The 24,677-nt window shown below is 42.2% G+C and overlaps 1 protein-coding gene across 6 annotated transcripts in view; it reads right to left on the bottom strand.

Moving 5' to 3' along the window:
• The window catches only part of LOC140482864 (regulator of G-protein signaling 7), a 440,481-nt gene that overhangs the window by 78,052 nt on the left and 337,752 nt on the right, over positions 1-24,677 (bottom strand). For all 6 annotated transcript variants that reach the window (XM_072580575.1, XM_072580577.1, XM_072580574.1 and 3 more), the window contains 2 exons: positions 22,605-22,681; positions 21,057-21,138 (listed from right to left, as the gene is read on the bottom strand). In XM_072580575.1, the coding sequence (XP_072436676.1) occupies positions 21,057-21,138; positions 22,605-22,681 (159 nt within the window). The remainder of the gene's footprint in view (positions 1-21,056; positions 21,139-22,604; positions 22,682-24,677) is intronic.

Here is a 24,677-nt window from a genome sequence, read left to right on the forward strand (position 1 = left end):
GGCTAAGAAACTAGTAGGGACTGGTTCATGCAGCAACCTTAAAGCTGGAGGGAATCTTTCAACAGCTCATACTATTCCCTTTAGATTTACAATTTGAATCAACCGTAGAAAGCACCAAAATACTTGTAATATTGAGAAAATAAACAAAAGAAATCAACTGATAACCAATTTATGAGGAGTTGATGATCCCTTGAAGTAGTGCTGGGGGGAGTGGTGGGGTTCCTTCTAGCTCCTGAATGTGAGCCCAGCTGTGCATGGTTGAGGGAATGTATTGGCTCAAAAACTGAGCTTCAAAATAGCACCACTGCCATCAAGTCAGTTTTGCATGCTAATTACCTTTGTGATCTGCCTACTCTGGCCTACTCTGTCTGCGTGGGTTTCCTCCAGGTGCTCCGGTTTCCTCCCACAGTCCAAAGATGTGCAGGTCAGGTGAATTGGCCATGCTAAATTACCCGTAGTGTTAGGTAGGGGTAGATGTAGGGGTATGGGTGGGTTGCGCTTCGGCGGGGCGGTGTGGACTTGTTGGGCCGAAGGGCCTGTTTCCACACTGTAAGTAATCTAATCTAAACTTGTTCTGCTATGGTATGCATTTCGCTAACGCAAATTTGCTATAAAACGATTATAGAAACACTGTTTCTATAGCACAAACTTTTGAAGTGTGTATTGGTTATAATGCCACTGCGACCTCATTAGTTTAGATGGTGCTGCTACTATGCAATTTTCTTATAACACGGCCTTGCACGAGAACATAACTATTGCATTTTAGCAGAACTGACTGTACCATGCCAATGCTCTTATCAGTAAAGTGCTCAGAGTCACTCACCCACGTACGTGTTTGTGTGTGTGTGTGTGTTTTTGTGAGATTGTGTGTGTATGTGTGTTTGTGTGTGTATATGTGTGTGTGTGTGTGTGTGTGCATGTGTGTGTGTATGTGTTCGTCTGCGTGTGTATGTGTCTGTATGTGTATGTGCGTGTGAATGTGTATGTGTGTGTATATGTGTGTGTTTATGTGTCTGTGTATGTGTGTATAAGTGTGTGTGTGCATGTGTGTGTATATGATTAGAGTGGTGCTGGAAAAGCACAGCAGTTCAGGCAGCATCCGAGGAGCTGCCTGAACTGCTGTGCTTTTCCAGCACCACTCTAATCTAGACTCTGGTTTCCAGCATCTGCAGTCATTGTTTTTAACGTGTGTGTGTGTGTGTGTATGATCGTGTTTTTGGGATCCCACAAGGGGAGGGAGAGCAGCCCCAAGTCGTGGTCCACGTTGGCACCAACGACATAGGTCGGAAGAGAGATGGGGACTTGAGGCAGAAATTCAGGGAGCTAGGATGGAAGCTTAGAGCTAGGACAAACAGAGTTGTTTTCTCTGGTTTGCTGCCCGTGCCACATGCTAGTGAGGTGAGGAATAGGGAGAGAAAGGAGTTGAACATGTGGCTACAGGGATGGTGCAGGAGGGAGGGTTTCGGGTTTTTGGATAATTGGGGCTCTTTCTGGGGTAGGTGGGACCTCTACAAGCAGGATGGTCTTCGTCTAAACCAGAGGGATACCAATATCCTGGGTGGGAAATTCGCTAAAGCTATTAAGGTGGATTTAAACTAATACAGAAGGAGGAAGGGAACCAAAATTGTAGAACACGTACAGAAGAGGATGAGAGTAGGAAGTTCCAAAATCAAGTATCTGACACTGGCAAGTGAGAACCTGGATTGAAGTGTGTGTACTTCAACATGAGGAGCATCTGATATAAAGTGGGTGAACTGGCAGCGTGGGTTGGTACCTGGGACTTCGAAGTTGTGGCCATTATGGAGACATGGATAGAGCAGGGACAGGAATGGCTGTTGCAGGTTCCAGGATTCAGATGTTTCAGTAAGAACAGAGAAGATGGTAAAAGAGGGGGAGGTGTGGCATTGTTGATCAGGGACAATATTACAGTTGTAGAAAGGATGTTTGGGGACTCGTTAACTAAGTTAGTATGGGCTGAGGTTAGAAACATGAAAGGAGAAGTCACCATGCTGGGAGTTTTCTATGGGCCTCCGAATAGTCCCAGAGATGTAGAGGAAAGGATAGCAAAGATGATTCTCAATAGGAGTGAGAGAAGCAGGGTCATGGGGGAACTTCAACTATCCAAATATTGACTGGGATCACTACAGTACGAGTACGATAGATGGGTCAGTTTTTGTCCAGTGTGTGCAGGAGGACTTCCTGACACAGTATGTAGACAGGCCTACAAGGGGTGAATTCACTTTAGATTTAGTACTGGGTAATGAGCCTGGCCAAGTGTTAGATTTGGAAGTTGGTGAGCACTTTGGAGACAGTGATCACAATTCTGTCAGGTTTACTTTAGTGATGGAAAGGGATAGGTGTATACCACTGGGCAAGAGTACAGCTGGGGAAAGGGAAATTACGATGCAATTAGGAAAGATTTAGGAAGCGTAGAATGGGGAAGAAAACTGCAGGGGATGAGCACATTAAAAATGTAGAGCTTATTCAAGGAAAAGCTCCTGTGTGTCCCAGATAAGTATGTACCTGTCAGGCAGGGAGGAAGATATAGAACGTGTGAGCTGTGGTTTACTAAGGAAGTGGAATCCCTGGTCAAGAAGAAGAAGAAGGCTTTTGTTAGGATAAAATGTGAAAATCAGTTAGGGCGCTTGATGGTTACAAGGAAGTCAGGAAAGACTTAAAAAGAGAGCTCAGAAGAGCCAGGAGGAGACATGAGAAGCTGTTGGCGGATAGGATCAGGGTTAACCCTAAGGCTTTCCATAGGTATGTTAGGAATAAAAGGATGATGAGAGTTAAATTAGGGCCAATTAAGGATAATAGTGGGAAGTTGTGTGTGGAGTCAGAGGAGATAGGGGAAGCACTAAATAAATATTTTTCGACAGTGTTTGCTATAGAAAATGAAAATGTTGGCGAGGAAGATACAGAGATACTTGCATCTAGACTAGAAGAGATTGAGATTCACAAGGAAGAGGTATTACAAATTCTTCAGATTGTGAAAATAGACAAGTCCCCTGAGCCGGATGGGATCTATCCTCTGATCCTCTGGGAAACAAGGGAAGAGATTGCCGAGCCTTCAGCATTGATCTTCAAATCATCATTGTCTACAGGAATAGTGCCTGAGGACTGGAGGATAGCAAATGTGGTTCCCTTGTTCAAAAAGGGTAGTAGAGACAACCCTGGTAATTACAGACCAGTGAGTCACACTTCAGTTGTTGGTAAAGTGTTGGAAAAGGTTATAAGAGATAGGATTTATAACCATCTAGAAAAGAATAATCCGATCAGGGGCAGTCAGCACAATTTTGTGAAGGGTAGGTCGTGCCTAACAAATCTTATTGACTTTTTTGACAAAGTGACCAAACAGGTAGATGAGAGTAAACTGTTGATGTGGTGTATAGGGATTTCAGCAAGGCATTCGATAAGGTTCCCTGCAGTAGGCTATTATACAAAATGCGGAGGATGGGATTGTGGGAGAGATAGCAGTTTGAATCAGTAATTGGCTTGCTGAAAGAAAACAGAGGGTTGTCGTTGATGGAACATGTTCATCTTGGCGTCCAGTTATTAGCGGCATACCACAAGGGTCGGTGTTGGGTCCACTGCTGTTTGTCGTTTTTATAAATGACCTGGATGAGGGCTTAGAACGGTGGGTTAGTAAATTTGCAGATGACACTAAGGTTGGTGGAGTTGTGGATAGTGACATAGGTTGTAGTAGGTTGCAGAGAGACATTGATAGGATGCAGAGCTGGGCTGAGAGGTGGCAAATGGAGTTTAATGTGGACAAGTGTGAGGTGATACACTTTGGACAGAGTAATCGGAATGCAAAGTACTGGGCTAATGGTAAGATTCTTGGGAGTGCAGATGAGCAGAGAGATCTCGGTGTCCGTGTACACAGATCCCTGAAAGTTGCCACCCAGATTGACGGGGTTGTTAAGAAGGCATACAGTGTTTTGGCCTTTATTAATAGAGGGATTGAGTTCCAGAACCAGGAGGTTATTCTGCAGCTGTACAAAGCTCTAGTACGGCCACACTTGGAGTATTGTGTACAGTTCTGGTCAAAGAAGGATGTGGAAGCTTTGGAAAGGGTGCAGAGGAGATTTATTAGGATGTTGCCTGGTATGGAAGGAATGTCTTACGAGGAAAGGCTGAGGGCCTTGAGGTTGTTCTCATTAGAGAGAAAAAGGTTGTGAGGTGACTTAATAGAGACATACAAGATAATCAGAGGGTTAGATAGGGTGGACAGGGAGAGCCTTTTTCCAAGTATGGGGACGGCAAACACAAGGGGACACAACTTTAAAGTGAGGGGAGATAGGTATAAGACAGATGTCAGAGGTAGTTTCTTTACTCAGAGAGTAGTAAGGGCATGGAATGCTTTGCCTGCAACGGTAGTAGATTTGCCAAGTTTAAGTGCATTTAAGTCATCATTGGACAGGCATATGGACGTACATGGAATAGTGTAGGAGGAATGGGCTTTAGATTAGTATGAAAGGGCGGTGCAAGATCGAGGGCCGAAGGGCCTGTACTGCGCTGTAATGTTCTATGCTCTATGTGCGTGTGTGTATATGTGTGTGTATATGTGTATGCGTGTGTGTGTATATGTGTGTATGTGGGTATGTGTGTGTATATGTGTATGTTTGTGTGTATGTGTGTGTTTGTGTGTGCATGTGTATGTGTGGGTGTGTATGTGTGTGTTTATGTATGTGTGCATATGTGCGTGTATATGTGTGTGTGTGTATGTGTGTGTTTGTGTGTGTGTATGGGAATGTGTGTGTGTGTGTTTGTGAGTGTGTATGTGTGTCTGAATACGTGTTTGTGTGTGTGTGTCTGTGTGTATGTGTGTGTGTGTGTATATGTGTGTGTGCGCGTGTCTGTGTGTGTGTTTGTGTGTGTATGTGTGTGCGCGTCTGTGTGAATATGTGTGTGTGTGTGTGTGTTTATACGTGCATCATGTTTCTGGGGCTCTAAAAACCCTTGTTGGAAGTTGGTTATTAGTTGTTGAAGGTTGCTGAATTTCTCATGCTATGTTAATAATTTCGTCCTTAGGCAGTTAAATCTGCACAGTAACATCTTCACTTTATTCTGATTTTCTGACCAGCTTCAGTCATGCAAGAGGTACAGTGAAGATCTTTTAATGAAATTTTATGGATTTCTTAAACCAGCATGTAACTGGCACCAATCTGCACTTTAAAAAAAGTAACTCCCTCTTGTCCTTCTCAAAACATATGTTGCTAGTGAATGAATTGTTTGGCGATATACAACTTTTATTTTACACCACAAACATTACGCTGCTACTTCCCAATAGATGCAACAACGAGATGCATGAAAATGCATTACAAAAACAATGGTGTGTTGAAACTATTTAAATATATTGGAATGCTTATTATAACATGGCAAAGCTATTGCTGCATAGAAGTATGTCATACAAAAGATGTATACAAAAGATTGCAAATTATTTTAAAATATATTGCAGAACATTATAAAGGGTCTTTTTATTACTGCATTTATGATGGAGCTGATAGTACCTTACCTTGCAGTATTACAACAGAGACTTGAGACTGCACTGTGAAAGAGAATTAATAACTGTTGGCCATCCTTCTAAGCTTTTAGCCTAGTTTATTATCCATATTTCCAAGTTTGCATTGTTCATTCCTCTAAAGGGTAGTTAAATTGCTGGTTGGAACATTATAATCAAAGCTTTTCTTACTGATTTTGAGGCCAAAAATTTCAACTTAGTATACGCACTTCCCAGAACCATGATAATATTGTTTTAAAAAAATACAAAATTATTGATTGTTATCGAAATTATCCAACAAGTTTGACCTTAAACTTCCTGCTACCAGTAGAGGACTGTGTATTCTATGTGAAAGAATTTTTTTTATTCATCAGCAGAATGCTTTCATTGTTTAAGTTTTTTAAAATAAACTTACAGTAGATGCTAGAGAGGTACCAATGGGGCAAATTATTTATTGTTGGCTTTTATTTTTCATTATTCTAGGCCTTGGAATAGCACATAGTTAGTCTAATATTGTAAAGTCTGCAATAATTGAATATGTTTCTAATGTAATTTAAAGTTATACAGATATACAACATAGAAACAGGGCGGCACGGTGGCACGGTGGTTAGCACTACTGCCTCACAGCACCAGAGACCCGGGTTCATTTCCCGCCTCAGGCGACTGACTGTGTGGAGTTTGCACGTTCTCCCCGTGTCTGCGTGGGTTTCCTCCGGGTGCTCCGGTTTCCTCCCACATTCCAAAGATGTGCAGGTCAGGTGAATTGGCCAGACTAAATTGCCCGTAGTGTTAGGTAAGGGGTAGATGTAGATGTAGGGGTATAGGTGGGTTACGCTTCGGCGGGGCGGTGTGGACTTGTTGGGCCGAAGGGCCTGTTTCCACACTGTAAGAAATCTAATCTAATCTAAAACAGACCCTTTGGTCTGACTCATCCATGGAGAAAGTGAGGATTGCAGATGCTGGAGATCAGAGCTGAAAATGTGTTGCTGGAAAAGCGCAGCAGGTCAGGCAGCATCCAAGGAACAGGAGAATCGACGTTTCGGGCATAAGTTCCTGCTTATGCCTGAAACGTCGATTCTCCTGTTCCTTGGATGCTGCCTGACCTGCTGCGCTTTTCCAGCAATACATTTTCAGCTCAGACTCATCCATGTCAACCAGAAGTTCTGAATTAATCTAGTTCCTTCCTCCAGCAGGGAGACCAGAACTGAATGCAGTATTCCAAAAGTGACTTAACCAGTGCCCTGTACAGCTGCTACATGACCTCTCAACTCCTTTACTCAATGCACTGATCAATAAGGGCAAGCATACCAAATACCTTCTTCACTATCTTGTCTACCTGTAACTCCACCTTCAAGGAACTCTAAACCTGTACTCCATGGTTCTGCAACACTCCCCAGTACCTTGCCATTAAGTGTACAAGTCCTGCCCTGATTTGCCTTTCCAATTTGTTGTCATTAAATCTTCTTTTTGATTTAAAAAGAAATTGCACCACAGTTGGAGTAACAAACATTAGTATGATCTTATTATCATCATAACTTTATTTTTATAGCATAAATGTTGAGAATAGGAGTCCCTCTGATATGGTCACTCAAAGTAACTCCTGCAGATTAGCAAATTCCATTTTGAAGAAGTATGACTGGATTTGAAACATTAGCTCTGTCTTCTGTCACAAATGCTGCCAGACCCATTGAGTTTCCCAGCACTTTCTGTCAATGCTTTGCATATTTTCAAGACTGACAGTAACAGGAAGACTTGCAGACTTTAACAAAGCTGCCAAGTTAAGGCTGCTCAATAGTACATAGACCAGTTAGAAACAAAGTATTGATGAGTGTTGGCTATTTAATGCTGATCTTTCAAGGTCCTGTACTTTAATTTTATTTTAGAAGGATATCACAGCAAATCAACCTCTTTATTCTCAGGCTGTGGATAATGATACTAAAGCTGAATCAGCTCTTTTCCAACTCAATCTACATACATAATGGTGACTTGCTCATTTGCACACATTCCAAAGTAGGGTATAGATTTGGTGGCACTGCAGATGATCAGGAAACTTCCTAGATCTTAGTACTACAGTTCCAGTTTTGGAACTGGAAATAACCTGCAATGGAATGTTTTAAAACATTTTTCTTAATTCACCAAAAAATCCAAAACGCGCACTGAAATCGCAAGTTTCAAAACACCAGTTCCAGCATCGACTGTCTAGCTGTCAAACTTCTTGGACCAGGATGAAGATAACACTTGCTCTTGAAGTTCAAGAAAAATTACACCTTCAGATGTTATTTAAAACCTTAAATATGACTTCTCATCAAAGCACAGCCAGCTTGCCTCTTTGGGTCTTAACAGAGGACAAACGCATTTCAAAGAAAAATGTTAGCCAGAATTTAACATTTTTTTCCCCTCCTCCTCTGAAGATGAATCCAGGGGAAAGTGGGGACATTTGGGGTAGGCATGATCCGTACAAGAAGGAGGGACACTAATATCCTGGCAGGGAGATCTGCTAGCGCCACTCGGGAGGGTTTATACTTGTTTGGTGAGGGTAGGTGGTGGGGGGTGGGGTACAATTGCAGTAAGTCAGCAAGTAAAATGACTGCAAGGCTGAAAGGAAGAACAGACAGGGGAGGTTACAGTACATGGTAGGACTGGCAGTGCATTTGTAATGCGGAGAGTATGACAGGTAAGACAGATGAACTTAGAACTTAGATTTATACATTTAACTATGATGTTGTAACTATTACAGACACTTGGTTGAGAAAGGGACAAGACTGGCAGCTTAATGATCCAGGATTTAGATGTTTCAAGTGTGATAGAGAATGGTGTAATGGAGTGGGGGAATTACGTTACTAATTAGGGAAAAAATCACAGCTGTATTGAGGGAGGACACCTGGAGGGCTCATCAAGTGAGGCCATATGGGAATAATAAGGGTGCAATCACTTTAAATTGTATTACATGCCTCCCAATAGCCAGTGGGTGCTGGAGGAACCAGACATATGGACAAATTACCGAGAAATGTGAAAACTATAGAATTGTTGTGGTGGGTGATTTTCACTTCACTTACATTGCCTGGAATTTACTTGATGCCGAGGCTTGGGCGTTACGTGTGTCCAGGATGGTTTTTTGAAATAACATTTCAAAATGTTTAGACAACCTTGGCTGACAAAGGAAGTCAGGAAATGTATGAAAGAAAAAGAGAGATCCTATAAAAGTGGCTAAGAACAGTGGGAAATCAGAAGATTGGGAAGGATACAAAAGCAAACTGAGGATAACAAAGAGTGTAATAAGAAATGAGAGGATCAATTATGAAGGTAGGCTAGCCAGTAATATTAGAAATAATAGTAAAAGTTTCTTTCAGTACATAAGAAACAAATGACAGGCAAAAGTAGACATTGGGCCACTTCAAATTGATGCAGGAAGCCTAGTGATGGGAGATAAGGAAATAGCAGGAGAACTTAACAAGTACTTTGCGTCAGTTTTCACAGTGGAAGACATGAGTAATATCTCAAAAATTAAAGGGTGTCACGGGGCTGAGTTGAGTATGGTTGCCATTACGAAAGAGATAGTGCTAGAAAAGTTAAAAAGTCTTAAAATTGATAAATCTCCTGGCCCCGATGGGATACACCCTAGAGTTCTGAGAGAGGTGGCTGAGGAAATAGCAGAGGCATTGGTTGAGATCTTTCAAGAGTCACTGGAGTCAGGAAAGGTCCCGGATGATTGGAAGATGGCTGTTGTAACCCCCTTATTCAAGAAAGGATCAAGGCAAAAGATGGAAAATTATAGGCCAATCAGCTTAACCTCGGTTGTTGGTAAAATTCTAGAATCCATCATTAAGGATGAGGTTTCTAAATTCTTGGAAGAGCAGAGTCTGATTAGAACAAGTCAACATGGATTTAGTAAAGGGAGGTCATGCCTGACAAACCTGTTGGAATTCTTTGAAGAGGTAACAAGTAGATTAGACCAGGGAAACCCAGTGGATGTGGTCTATCTAGACTTTCAAAAGGCCTTTGATAAGGTGCCACAAGGGAGGCTGCTGAGCAAGGTGAGGGCCCATGGTGTTCGAGGTGAGCTGCTGGGATGGATTGAGGATTGGCTGCCTAACAGAAGGCAGAGAGTTGGGATAAAAGGTTCTTTTTCGGAATGGCAGCCGGTGACAATTGGTGTCCCGCAGGGTTCGGTGCTGGGGCCACAGCTGTTCGCATTATATATTAATGATTTGGATGAGGGAACCGGGGGCATTCTAACGAAGTTTGCCGATGATACGAAGTTAGGTGGACAGGCAGGTAGTACTGAGGAAGTGGGGAGGCTACAGAAGGATCTAGACATGTTGGGAGAGTGGTCCAGGAAATGGCTGATGGAATTTAACATGAGCAAGTGCGAGGTCTTGCACTTTGGCAAAAAGAATAAAAGCATGGACTACTTTCTAAATGGTGAGAAAATTAATAAAGCCAAAGCACAAAGGGATCTGGGAGTGCTAGTCGAGGATTCTCTAAAGGTAAACATGCAGGTTGAGTCCGTGATTAAGAAAGCGAATGCAATGTTGTCTCTTATCTCAAGAGGGTTGGAATATAAAAGCAGAGATGTACTACTAAGACTTTATAAAGCTCTGGTTAGGACCCATTTGGAGTACTGTGTCCAGTTTTGGTCCCCACACCTCAGGAAGGACATACTGGCACTGGAACGTGTCCAGCGGAGATTCACACGGATGATCCCTGGAATGACAGGTCTTGCATATGAGGAACGGCTGAGGATACTGGGATTGTATTCGTTGGAGTTTAGAAGATTAAGGGGAGACTTAATAGAGACGTACAAAATAATACATGGCTTGGAAAAGGTGGATGCTAGGAAATTGTTTCCGTTAGACGAGGAGACTAGGACCCGTGGACACAGCCTTAGAATTAGAGGGGGTCATTTCAGAACAGAAATGCGGAGACATTTCTTCAGCCAGAGAGTGGTGGGCCTGTGGAAGTCATTGCCACGGAGTGCAGTGGAAGCCGGGACGCTAAATGTCTTCAAGGCCGAGATTGAAAGGTTCTTGTTGTCTAGAGGAATTAAGGGCTACGGGGAGAACGCTGGTAAGTGGAGCTGAAATGCGCATCAGCCATGATTGAATGGCGGAGTGGACTTGATGGGCCGAATGGCCTTACTTCCACTCCTATGTCTTATGGTCTTATGGTCTAATTAGTCCAGACTAGCCCTGGTATCAGAGAATTATCCCAGCAGGAGAGTGAAGGTTCAGTGGGGGAGCATTTCGGAAACAGTGACCATAAATCTGTCAAATTATGGATAAGAATAAGAGTAGTCCTTGGTGAAACTATTAAATTGGGGGAAGACGAACTGTTGGAATATTAGGCAGGAACTGGGAAATGAAGACGGGGGCTGCTGTTTGAGGGTAAAGCCATATCTGGCATGTGGTATTCTTTCAAAGGCCAGTTGATTAGAACTCAGGACAGCATGTCCCTATGAAAATGAAGGACAAGGATGGCAAGATTCAGGAAGTTTGGATGACAAAAGAAATTGAGAGCTTAGTCAAAAAATAAAGGAGGCATACATAATGTTTAGAAAACTGAAGACAGACAGAGCCCTTAAAGAATGTAAAGAAAGCGGGAAAGAACTTATAGAAGGAATTAGAGGGGTTAAAAGAAGTCATGAAATGTCTTTCACAAACAGTGTTAATGAAAATTGTAAGGTGTTTTATACATATATTAGGAGCAAGAGAATAGCTCGGGTAAGGGTAGGTCTACTCAAGGACAAAGGAGGGAATTTATGCTTGGAGCCACAGGAAGTGGCTGAGGTCTTTAACAAATACTTCGCATTTGTATTCACAAAGGAGAAGGACATTGTGGATGGTGAGTCTTGGGAGGGGGATGTTGATGTTCTGGGGCATGTCAACATACAAAAGGTGTTGGGTGTGTTAAAAAGCATTAAGGTAGTGAAGTACCCAGAACCTGATGGGATCAAGCAAGAATGCTGATGGAGGCAGGTATGGAAATTGCTGGGGTCCTGTACGAAATCTTTGTATCGTCTTTCATCACAGAAGAGTCCCAGCATTCTGGAGAATTGCCAAATATTGTTCCTTGGTTTAAAAAGGCAACAGGGCCAGTGAGCCTTATGTCAGTGGTAGGGAATTTATGGAGAAAATTCTTAGGCATAGGATTGACTCACATTTAGAAAAATATGGATGCATTAGGGACAGGCAGCATGGCTTTGTGTGGTGAAGGTCATGTCTCACAAACTTGATTGAATTTTTTGAGCAAGTGACAAAGATGATTGATAAGGACAGGGTGATAGATGTTGCCTGTATGGACTTTAGCCAGACCTTTGACAAGGTCCCTCATGGCAGGCTGATATAAAAGATAAAGTCACATAGGAACCATGGTAAGCTGGTAAGCTAGATACAGAACTGGCTTAGTCAAAGAGAGAGTAGTGGTGGAAGGGTCTTTTTCTGACTGGAGGTCTGTGACCAGTGATGCTCCATAGGGATCAGCGCTGGGACCCCTGTTGCATATGATGTTTATAAAGTGAGGTGGAGGTGGTCGACAGCTTCAAGTTCCTATGAGTAACTATCACCGACAATCTACTGTGGTTCATCCATGTTGATGCTACAGTTGAGAAAGCACACCAAATTTTCACCTTCCTCAGAAGACTAAGGAAATTCAGCATTTACACAATGAATCATACCAATTTTTATAGATGCACCATGGAGAGCATTCTATCCGGTTGTATCAGAGCTAGGTATGGCAACTGCTTTGCCCAAGACTGCAAGAAATTAGAGAGAGTTGTGAACACAGTCTAGCTTATCATGAAAACCAGCTTTCCTTCCATTGACTCCGTCTACACTTCCAACTGTCTCAGGAAAGCAGTCAACATAATCAAAGGCCTCTCCCACCCCGGTTATACTCTGCTTCACCTTTTCCCATTGGGTAGAAGACACAAACATTTGAAAACACTTGTCAATAGACTCAAGAATCACTTCTTCCCCACTGTTATCAGGCTTATGAACGAACCTCTCATGTATTAGGATTGATCTTTCTCTGCACCTTACCTGTAGCTGTAACACTATATTCTGCATTCTGTTCTATTACCCTGATGTACTTATGTGCTTGTCTAGTCTGGTTAGCATGACTTGTCTGGTTAGCATGCAAACAATACTTTTGACTGTATCTTGGTACATGTGACAATAATAAATCAAATCAAATTAAAAGATTTGGAGGCCTGATTAATACATTTACAGGTCACACAAAGGTTTGAGGAGCTGCGGATAGTGAGGAAGATTGTCAAACGATATAGCAAGATATAGAAAGGCTGGAGAGTTGGGTGGAAAGGTGGCAGATGGAGTTTAAACTGGACAAATGCAAGGTGATGTATTTTGGAAGGGCTAATGACGGAAGCAAGCATACAGTAATTTGCAGAGCCTTTAATAGCATCAACATACAGAGGAATCCAGGTGTACAGGTTTACAGTTCCCTGAAAGTGGCAACACAAGTGGATAAGGTGATCAAGATAATATATGGCATGTTTGCTTTCATTGATCAAGATCTAGAGTATAAAAACTGTCAAGTCATGTTGCAGCTGTTTTGAACTTTAGTTAAGGCACATTCGCAATATTGTGTAGAGTTCTGGTGACCAACTACATGAAGAACGTGAGGGCTTTGGACAGAAAATGGTTAAGGAAAAGGTTTACTAGGATGTTGCCTGGTTTGGACGATATTAGCTGCAAGGGGAGATTAGAAAATATTGGTTTGTTTTCACTTGAACATCAAAGGATGAGGAGCGACCTGATGGAAGTATACAAAATTATGAGAGGCATGGATAGAATGGATAGTCAGTGTCATTCTCCCAGTGTAAAAATGTCAATCACAAGGCGATATGGGTTTCCCATAAACGGAGGTAGGTTTAAAGGAGATGTGAGAGGCCAGCTTTTAACATAGAGGGTGATAAGTTCATGGAATACACTGCCAGAGGAGGTGGTGGAGGTGGATGTGATAGCAACATTTGAGAGGCATTTGACAGATATATAATTAGGCAGGAAATAGAGGGTTATACACTGCATGAAGGTGAAAGGTTTTTAGTTTAGATAGGCGCCATGTGTCAGCATGATGCAAGGTCAGCAAGCAGCCACTCCACTGCTCTCAACGTTGATCCTCCTGCCCTCAGCCTCTCTTTGTGCCCATGATTCTGCCCACGCTTAACTCTACTAGCAATCCATGTCTGATCTCTCCAAGAGTCTAAGACCAGCATTAGCTGCATGCTAAGTGGCACTGCCAGTATGGTACAGATGTCACTCTCTTATAGGTTTCGGGAGCAGGGGTTCTACCCTATTAGGCCTGAAAATGTCCAGGTTAAGAGCCTGATTACATGATAATTGCATCAGACTTTGCAGATTCCTACTGGTTCTTCCATTGATGGATTAAAATCCCAGTAACACTTGTTGTATTTGGTGATATTGTGTGATAAACCTAATATTCCAATGCTACAATATTAAAATGAAACTTCTGTGCATTTTGTGGAAAAGGTCCGTGCTCACCTTAAGGTCTCACAAGGGATTGCACTGCAGAATGCAAAAAGATGCGGTGATGTGTTCTCTAATCGATCTTTCTCATTCTGCACAACTTGAGACTAAAAGGAATAGGAACAGGAGTAGGCAGTCCAGCCCCTTGAACCTGCTCCATCTTTCAATAGGATGGTGGCTAATCTGACATTTCCTCACATCCACTTTTCTGCTCTTTCCTCATAAACCTTGACTTCTCTTTTTTTATATAAATTTTTTATTAAAAAATTTTTCTTTTTTTTACAAAGCAACTACATATTAAAAAAATACCAAAATACAAGAAGATAGAGGTAATACAACAATGTCATATCACAATACTATTCATAATAAATTACCTGATATTCTACCAGAACAACGTATCTACTTAAACTAAACTACAATCAAACTAAATAAAAATTAAACTAAGCTGAATTCAGAGTATTTTAAATTAAATTATATCACATTACTTTATTCTATTTCGCTCACCACTTCTCCACTGAAGCTCCCACCCTTGGGAGTACCCCTATTTTCTTCCCCCAGCTTCCCCTCCCAGGGTCCCATAGGTGCCTAAACTAATTCCTACGGCTACATCACTGTCTTAATTAATATTACCGATAAATCTGCATTAATAGAATTTAGAAAGGGCTGCTATGTCTTATAAAGCTGCTCGGTTTTGTGGTGTGTGTCCTTTTTGTGAGGTAGTCTTGGGGGAGATGCTCCATCACCACCCTGCGCCACCCCATAAAACCTGGGGGTTTTTCCAACATCCAATTCATTAAAATGTTCTTCCTTGCACGGTGGGTAAGAATGTTGCACAGTGTCTTCCCGTGTTCCCCCAGAGAGGGCAAATTTGGGAACCGCAAAGGGAGAAATACTGGGTCCATTTTGACTTCAATTCTCAGAATTTCCTTCAGCTCCCTTACTATGACACTCCAATTTCTCTGGATCTTACAACATGACCAAAAGCCGTGTGTAAGAGTGCATATAGTAATTTTACCTTTGGGACACCCTGGAGAAGCTCCTCTCTTTAACTTAGCTAGCTTCTCTGGCTCCATGTGAGCTCTGTGTAAAATCTTCAATTGCATGGCCTGTGCTTTGTTACATATTGAGATTTTCTTTACATTTTCCCACATATCTTCCCATGTTGCCAGTGAAATATCCTCTCTTAGTTCCCGATTCCAAATCCTACAGAGTCTCTCCACATCTCTTTTCTGTAAATGATGCAAAGTACTAACTGAAAGAGGGCCTATGCACTGGAGCACTCTTTTCTCCATATCTGACTTATAAGGGTGAGCCAGGAGCATGGCCTTGCTTTGTATATAGTCCCTTAACTGAAAGGCCCGGAAAAGGTCCCTATTAGACAATCCATATTTCTGACTTAGTTGGCTCAATGACCTCAAGACCACCCCCTCAAACAAATCTCCCAGACAGGAGATTTCTTTATTCTCCCATAGCTTAAAGTCAGAGTCTATTGCACCAGGTTTAAATCCTTGGGCACCCGTCAACAGGGTAAACGGTGAGGTCCTAGACCAATTGCCCTCGTCTTTCCTCATTATCCTCCAGGATTACATTGTATTTAAAATGATTGGGCTCTTATACTGCTTGATCATGGATTTCATCTTATCCATAAATAAAAGATTAACTAGGTGACATCGCAACTGCGAAACTTCAATGTCAAGCTCTATCAACCGTGAATCCCCCTGTACCCAGTCACCCACATATGCTAACAGGGCACTTACTTGATATCTCTTCAAGTTTGGAAGGTCCACCCCCACCTCACCTGGTGAGAGCTGCAATTTAGTAAATTTAATTAAGGGGCGCCTGTGACACCAGATAAAGGATCCAAGCCAACCATTGAGCCTCCATAACACTCATCTGGATAGCAACAACAAGAGCATTCTCATGGGGTACAACAGACGAGGAAGAATATTCTTTTTAATCAGGGCTATTCGGCCTAACCATGATAACTGTAATCCCTCCCACCACTGCAAATCCTGTTTTATCCTTTCCAGTAGTCGTACATAGTTAGTTAGCTTTGTACAGCTGGTGGGAGGCAGGGGTAATAAAAATTCCCAAATACAAAAACCTTTTGACGACCATCTAAATGGGAACTGCATTCCATCGTTCAGGTCAGGTACCTCCACTAATCCCCCCCACCAGCATGGCTTCCGATTTTGTGAAGTTGATCCTTTATCTCACTAAACTGCCAAATAAATAAATCTTTTGCATCAATCAAGGAACCGACTCCTCTGGATTGGTCAAGAACAAAAGGACATCATCAGTGTATAGGGTGATTTTATGGTCCCCATTCCCACCCTTGGCGCCACTATTTCAGGGTCCCCCCTGATAGCCTCAGCTAATGGCTCAATTGCCAAGGTAAATAGCAGCAGTGAGAGAGGACACCCCTGTCGACTACCTCTCCCAATACTAAAATTATCTGACTTAGTACCGTTTGGGATGACTGCTGCCTTAGGATCATGATACAATACCACCACCCATCTGGCAAAGGCTTCCCCCAGACCAAACAGGCACGGCCATTCTATCAAGTCAAATGCCTTTTCCGCATCAATTTTTGCTGGCATACCTGCATTATGTTCAAGGAGCTACGGCCCCTGATAAAACCCATCTGACCTTCTTTCATAATATGGAGCAATACCTTTTCCAACTTCAGGGCCAGCACCTTTGACAGAATTTTAAAGTCAACATTCAACAATGAAATTGGTCTGTATGAAACACATTCTTTGGGGTCTTTCCTCTTCTTTAAAATGAGGAGATATTAACCTCCCTACAAGTGGGCAGAAGACAATCCTGTGTATGAGAATAGCTATACATCTACACTTTTATGAATTCCTTATAAAACTCACTTGGGAATCCATCTGGTCCTGGTGCTTTGCAACCCTGCAGATGCTTTTTTGCTTCCTGCACCTCTTGTATTGTCACAGGCACATTTAACAGGGAAACCTGTTCTGTGTTTATGCTGGGGAGGACAAGATTCTCAAAAAAGGACTACATTCTCACTGCACTGTCTTCGCTGTCCTCTGACTGGTATGATGCTGCAAAGTATTCTCTAAATCTAACATTGATCTTTTTCAGCTCATGGGTAACTGTGCCAATCTTCTCTCTAAATGACATAATGGATTGGGAAGTATTTTTCTTTCTAGCCAGATACGCCAGATATCTACCTGGCTTATCTCCAAATTCAACCAATCTTTGTTTAGCAAAGGAGATCTCTTTTTTTGCCACCTGTGTGTGCAATGAGTTGAGAGCAGCCCAGAGAACAGTGACCTGCTGCAGTTTGACCAATGAAGGCCTATTATAATCTACTTCCTCAGCTATCTTCAGCCAGGTCTCCAGCATCCATTGTTGGTCCTCCCTCTGCCTTCTTCTAGTCACTGAATACAAAGTGATCAGGCCTGGTATATATGCCGTAGTGGCCTCCCAAAGTATTGCTGGATTACTGGCCATACCCAAATTGATATCCCAGAAGGCCCTGAACTCTCTTGTAACGTACTCAATAAATTTGCTTTCCCTTAACAGGAATGCGCCAGTGCCATACATCTAGTCTGCCACCCTTGATTTTAACATCACTATTAAAAATACACTGGCGCATGGTCTGAGATAATTATATTCCCAATTTTACAAGCTAATGTTCTGTCTAAACAAGCCGATGGGATAAGTAACATGTCAATTTGTGTGTGGCACTTGTGTGGGTTGGAATAAAGAGTAAAGTCTCTTCCATTAGGGTGGAGATGCCTCCACACATCCTCTAATCCCAACTCCTGAAACAAGTCTACCAACTGTCAACGTTGCGCAGGGGTACCTGCCAGGCCCCTTGGCATCCTGCCTACTCCGAGATCCATCAGGCAATTAAAATCCCCTCCTGTGATCGTGTGGTGCACCACAAGATTCATTAATTTAGCAACTGCATCAATTATCAATTTAAGAGGGTACGCCGGGAGACAATAAACATTAAGGATGCCATACTTTTGTCCACGTATTAGAACTTTAAGAATGATGAACCGTCCATGTTCGTCCTTAATTTGCTCAGTTACCTGAATTGGGAGGTTCCTTCTTACCAGTATTGCCACTCCTCCACTCTTGGAGCGAAAGGAGGAGAAGAATACCCTGTCATAATTGCCCTGCTGCAGCTTCAGATGTTCCTTATCAGTTAAATGCGTCCCTTGCAACAGGGCGATGTCAACCTTTTCCTTCCTAAGGCTTGACAGCACCTTCTTTCCTGTAATGGGGGAATGGCTCCCTTTTACATTCCAGGAGCACCACAAATCACTAGCCATGGTCGTCCAGGGCAGCCTGTGGTTTCCCACGAGGAGGAAGCTTATCTGAGGTGCGGTGGGTGAAAAAGACATTAACTCTGTAAAGTCTAAAAACTACTCCTATAAAAACTACTGCAACTAAAAAACTATCCACAACATTTAATTTAAACAAACAGCTAAGTAAACCTCAATTCACTAGAGATCTCCCCCCTTGCCCAATCTTCCCAATTGTTGCTACCATCCTGGCTCCTTCCAGCTGAGGCCACACCCTAGTCCCACGCAATACACAGATAAAGAAAACATGTTATTTACATTCTGAGTGTTAACAATGGACACCCAACCTCTGCCTTCAACACCACTTCTCCATACATCTTAACCACAAGTATAGCCACCCCCAATCCAAAAACAAAAGGACAGCAGCAAAAAAAAACCCCAGACAATACCAACTGGCTGAAATGATAAATAAATCAGATTTTACACCAAGGCAGTACAAAATCTATAAAACTGATAACCACAAAAAGGAGAGAGAGGAGTAAAAAAGGGGCAGAAAAAGTAAGGAAAAACTGAACTATTGACCGTAATGGTGCCCCTTCACCCCCTCCACTCCCGACCAGAGTCCTTTGTTTCAAAGAGTTCACAAAGTCCTTTGCCTTTTCTGCTGAATCAAAATTATATACCATCCATCCATGAGCGAAATGCAACGCCGCTGGGTACCTCAAAGAATATTGAATGTTCAGATCTCTTAATTTTCTCTTAACTTCATCAAATGCCTTCTCTTCTTAATTATGGCTCCTGAGAAGTCTTGAAAAAACATTATTCTTGAGCCTTTGTGTATTAAAGCCTATGGATCTCTTCTCAGTATTCTTGCTGTTCCAATCACTAACTGTTTCTCTTTACAGTGCTGGAGTCGCACTAGGACCGGGTGGGGGCATGGATCTGGCCCTGATCTGCGCATTACCATCCAGTGGGCCCGTTCCACACTCACTAGGCCCAATTCCAACTCCAGCCCCAGGAACTTCTGGAGCCACTTCTCCAGGAAACCGATGAGGTCCTCACCTTTCTCGCACTCCGGGAGAGCCACGAGCCATAAATCTTTCCTTCTACTTTTGTTTTCCAGGTCATCCACTTGTTCCTGAAAGACCCGAACCTAATCTTCCAGTGTTCAGACCATCCTCCTGAGACCTCCCCACATTCTCAGATGCTGTGGTCCTCTGCTCCACTGCTTCTACTTTTCGGTCTTGTGTTTGATTCTCCTGCTCGTGCTTTTTCAGCATGAGAGATATTGGCCCCATCACTGCTTCAATCATTTATCGGAGTTTGGCAAATTCCAAGAGTAAATGCTGCTGCCCCATTAAATCCAAAGAGGCCGCCCTGGGAGTTTGAGCACTGGCTGCAGGCATCCCCGATGCAGTTAAGGAGAGCCCTGCCTGCTGTACTCCTTTCACCCCTTTTCCTTTATTTGCCTTCATCCTGATCTTCGAGCTGTCAAACCACAATTCTAGCAGCTCTGAAGATTCAGTAAAGTTTTATTATCCGTTTTTCTCCTCAGGGTGGTTAACAAGGGGGTGCAAAGGTCCTCCTTGCAGGGAGTATGGCACAGAGCCCTGCACAGCAGACCACTCAGACCGCCCCCACCTTGGATATCTCACCCTTAAATTTTCTACTGATCAAGAATTTATCTATCTCAGCCTTCAGCATACTGAAGGACTCTGGCCCCACAACTCGCTGTGGAAAGGAGTTCCAAAGACTCACAACACTCTGAGAGAAGAAATTCCTCCTTATCAAATTGGTGCCTCTTCTTGCTAAAATACTACCTATAATGCTGAACAGAACATGTTGCCTCATGGTCACCTTCATAATTTGTGCTGTGGTTGGTCATGTTTGAGAGGTAGCATTACAGTTTTTTACATTTAAGCCCAATCTATACTTAGGCCATTAATTGCTTTAACCATTGTTATATTTTCAGCGGCTTCTTTAAGATAAACTAAGAATCATATTTCAATTTAACATGATCAATCTTGCTTTAACTCAAAAGGTTCGATTCCAGCCTCGAGCGACTGTCTGTGTGGAGTTTGCACATCCTCCCCGTGTCTGCGTGGGTTTCCTCCAGGTGCTCCGGTTTCCTCCCACAGTCCAAAGATGTGCAGGTTAAGTGAATTGGCCATGCTACATTGCCCATAATGCTAGGTGCATTATTCAGAGGGAAATGGGTCTGGGTGGATTACTCTTCGGAGGGTCGGTGTGGACTGGTTGGGCCGAAGGGCCCGTTTCCACACTGTAGGGAATCTAATCTAAAAGGATATCCTTGTCTTTGTCGAGGTCTGTGAGGAATTTCTGAGGCTTGTCAACACAAATACATAGTCACAAAAATACCCAATAATCATTGCATTTACCAATGCAGAGGAACCTCAGTTATCCAAACGACACAAACGGGGAGTATTTTGTTTGGATAATTGAATGTTCGGATAATCGAATGCCGGATAATCGAGGTTCCTTTGTATAAATATTTGTGTATATTTAAAAAGTACTGTAAAAGCTATCTATATCCAGTCTGCAATGCAAGAATCTGACAGATAAAGAACTGCTACAACTGGACAAATGTTTCAGCTGGGAATTAAAGGTTTTAGAGATAGTTCTTCTTACAAATTGATTATTTTCTAATATGCATACCTGTATGCCTCAGCTGCACTGGCCCAAAACTGAAAAGCTTTAAGTGTTTTCAAATGCTTCATTTCTTTATATCCAAAAGTTACTTACCACCGGTCTGTGTACATCCCAGAATGCTCTTTCCTGACTGTCAAGAATTTTTCTTTCAATTTTGTCTCTTTTTTTATCAACTCTGTCAGATGAATAATGTGATAATCAGATTTATTTGTCAGATCAGCAACAATTTACCTTCATTAAATTGTACTTCTTAAGTTAAAAACACCCCAGAATCTGACCATTAAGTGGGAATAAGAAAATTTGTGGGTGGGTGGGGAGAAAAATAGATTAAATACATTGGTCAGTAGATTCATGTTTATGAAGCACTTTGAGACAGGGAGAATGATTTAGGGAAAAGAACTGCACTGTTTTTTGACTCTGATCTGAGTACAGAAACAGTGATGTCTTACTGTACTTGTACAGGACAGGACTTGTATCACACCTGGAGTATTCTGTCCTTTACTGAGGCGGGATGTTCTGGCCATGGAGAGGATGCAACAAAGGTTTGCCAGATGGATCCATTGGATGGCAGGACTGTGGTGTGAAGGGAGACTGAATCGGTTAAGACTAGATTCACTGGAGTTTAGAAGAATGAGGGATGATCTCACAGAAGTCTATAAAATTCTAATAGGACTAGACAAGGTAAATACAGCAAGGATGTTCCCAATGACCTGGGAATCCAGAACCAGGGGTTACAAACTAAGGATACGGGGTAAGTTATTTAGGACTGAGATGAGGAGAAACTTTTTCACCCGGACAGTGGAATTCTTTGCGACAGAAAGCTGTTGCAGCCAGAACATTAAATGTTTCAAGAAGGAGTTAGATATAATTCTTACAGACAAAACACATGGAGAGGACCAGGATAATAAGTGGAATGATCAGCCATGACAATATGGAATGGTCAAACGGCCAAACTGCATACTCCTCTTATTTTCTACGTTTTAACAATGAACCTCTGACACTGGTGGCTAATTCTGATTCAGAGTATTAGCACTTATATGGATGCCTAAAGGATCTTAAAATTAATGTGCTATGACATAGCATACAGCTTTTAATTGTAATGATTGTGCAAAGATTTGCTTGGGCATAGGGCTGTGACACAGAGTTCTGGTGATCAAAGTTTGGGAGAAGATTTGTAGCTCGGGTGCTCGTTGTTGTGGTTCTGTTCGCCGAGCTGGGAATTTGTCTTGCAAACGTTTCGTCCCCTGTCTAGGTGACATCCTCAGTGCTTGGGAGCCTCCTATGAAGCGCTTCTGTGCTGTTTCCTCCAGTTCTGGTGAGCTGGTGGGCATGAGGACTGGTGACAGGGAGGCCAGCAAAGGTAGAGAAAAATCAATTTTTGAGATGACCAAATTTGCAGTTCAGACATTTAGCCATGGTGGGTAATGTTCCATTGACTGAAGAAGGTAATATTGGTGATGGGCCTGTTTTGGGGCTGGATTCCATTTCAGATTAGCATGAAATGTTAGGTTAAGATTGGACACAATTGCATTTTCAGATAAACAGTTGAATAGAGATGGAGCCTCCACTATATAGTGGTGCTGGTGAGAACTGACCGGAAAAATAAAATATCAAAAAGAAAATAAACTCTCTCATACTCACTTTGCTTGTGCTTCTGCTTGCATAAAGATAAATTCCCATTTTCTTGCAAATGCTCTCTGTAGACGGGCCAAGCTCTCCTAGAAATTGAACAATCCATATTTAAGGTATGATCACCAGAGCTGGCATCCAATTAATAGAAACATCAGTTAATATTGAAGCTCGTGTATTGGCTGTTGCATTGGAGCTGAGCTATTCTAAGTTAATGACTCATAACAAAAAGAGTTTACTTCACAACAAACAGAATCTATTTAAATTGAGTCTCCATGAACTACAACAATCGATGATTCAAACAAGAATAATTGTATGATAAAAACAGGATGGTTTCTCCAGTAAAATGCTGTGAATGGAAGACAGTTACTTAGAAGTAATGTGGAAAATAAATTGCAGTCACTTGCTGCAGTGTGTTTTCAGATAGTAATTGATGAGTGAATTACCAAATTATCTTCATTGGCTGGGACTTACTGAGTCATAGAGTCACAATATTCATGGAAAGTTACTGCTTTTAGCAAAACTCTTAACTACCTGTCACTGTATTGTCTCTATCTGTGTGTTATGCCAATTATTCTTGCTGACACATTGAGATCTCAACAATTGGAAGGCAATATCAATTATATGATGTTAAATATATATTTGCACAGTGATTTCATTTCTGTAGAAATAACATTTGGAACATGCTGCAAGGCTTGATAAATTGCTGCAGTGCATCTGGTACATGGTACTCATTACTTCTGCTGTATGTTGGTGGCTCAATGATGGAGGGAATGAATGTTTAAGGAGGTGGATGAGGTGCCGTACAAGTTTTGCTCTGGACTGTGTTGAAATTCTTGACTGTTGTTGGAGCTGCACTCACCCAAGCAAGTGAACAGTATTCTACTATGTCGCTGACTTAAACCTTGCCAAATGGTGGGCATGCTTTGAAAATGAGTTACTGGCCATAGGAGTCTTGACCTCTGACCAGTATTTATATGGTTAACTCCTCCTTCTCAGATGCTGTCTGACCTGCTGTGCTTTTCCAGCACCATACTTTTTGACTCTGTTAGGTTTTGGGTCAAAGTTAACTCCTAGATTGCTAATGGTGCAGGCATCTTGGCCTCTGACCAGTATATAAATGTGCCAGTACTGGTGTTGGACTGGGATGGGCAAAGTTATAGTCTAACAGGTTTATTTGGAAGTACAAGCTTTTTCAGTGCTGCTACTTCATCAGGTAGCTACCTGGTGAAGGATCAGTTCTCCAAAAGCCTGTTTTGAATGTTAAGTCCTAAATTGTTAATGGTGGAGTGTTCAGTGACAATAATGCTACTGACTGTTAAGAAGATCATTTGATTCTCTTTTGTTGATGATTGAAATTGTCTGGTATTTGTGCATTGTGCATGTTACTTAGCACTAATCAGCCCAAGCCTGGATGTTGTCCATGTCTGGTTCTATGAAAGGACTGCTTCATTATCTAAGGAGTCACAAAGAGTGCTGAACATTATGTATCTTTAACGAGCATTCCCACTTATGACCTTGCAATGGAGGCAGTTAAATGATAAAGCAACTGAAGATGGGTGGACCTATGACAGTATTCTGATATCCTTGGTCTGAGATGATTGACTTCCTTTGTCAAGGGCAGTCACTTTCCTCTTAACTCTTTAATCCATGTTTGGATGAAGACTGTGATGAGGTGAGGAGCTGAGGCTGAAATGATAATGATAAACAATCAGTAATTTAACATTGAAACTCAATAAACTGAGAGGTTTGATGCACTATACAGAGTGTTGGAGGGGCATGGAATTAATTTTATTCAGTTGTGGGATGTGGACATCGCTGGCTGGCTAGCATTTATTACCCATCCATACAGCTCTCGAGAAGCACCTTCAGTCCACTTACTGTAGGGTAACTCACAATGCCCTTAGGGAAGAAATTTAAGGATTTTGAAGCAGCAACAGTGAAGGAAAGGCAATACATTTCCAAGTCAGGATAGTAAGTGGTTTGGAGGACAACTTGCAGGTGGTGGTGTTCCCATGTATCTCCTGCCTTTGTCCACCTAGAGAGAAGTCATTGTGGGTTTGGAAGGTGGCTTCTAAGGATCTT

The sequence above is a fragment of the Chiloscyllium punctatum genome, chromosome 11, assembly GCF_047496795.1.
Source record: "Chiloscyllium punctatum isolate Juve2018m chromosome 11, sChiPun1.3, whole genome shotgun sequence".
In the NCBI taxonomy this organism is placed as follows: domain Eukaryota; kingdom Metazoa; phylum Chordata; class Chondrichthyes; order Orectolobiformes; family Hemiscylliidae; genus Chiloscyllium; species Chiloscyllium punctatum.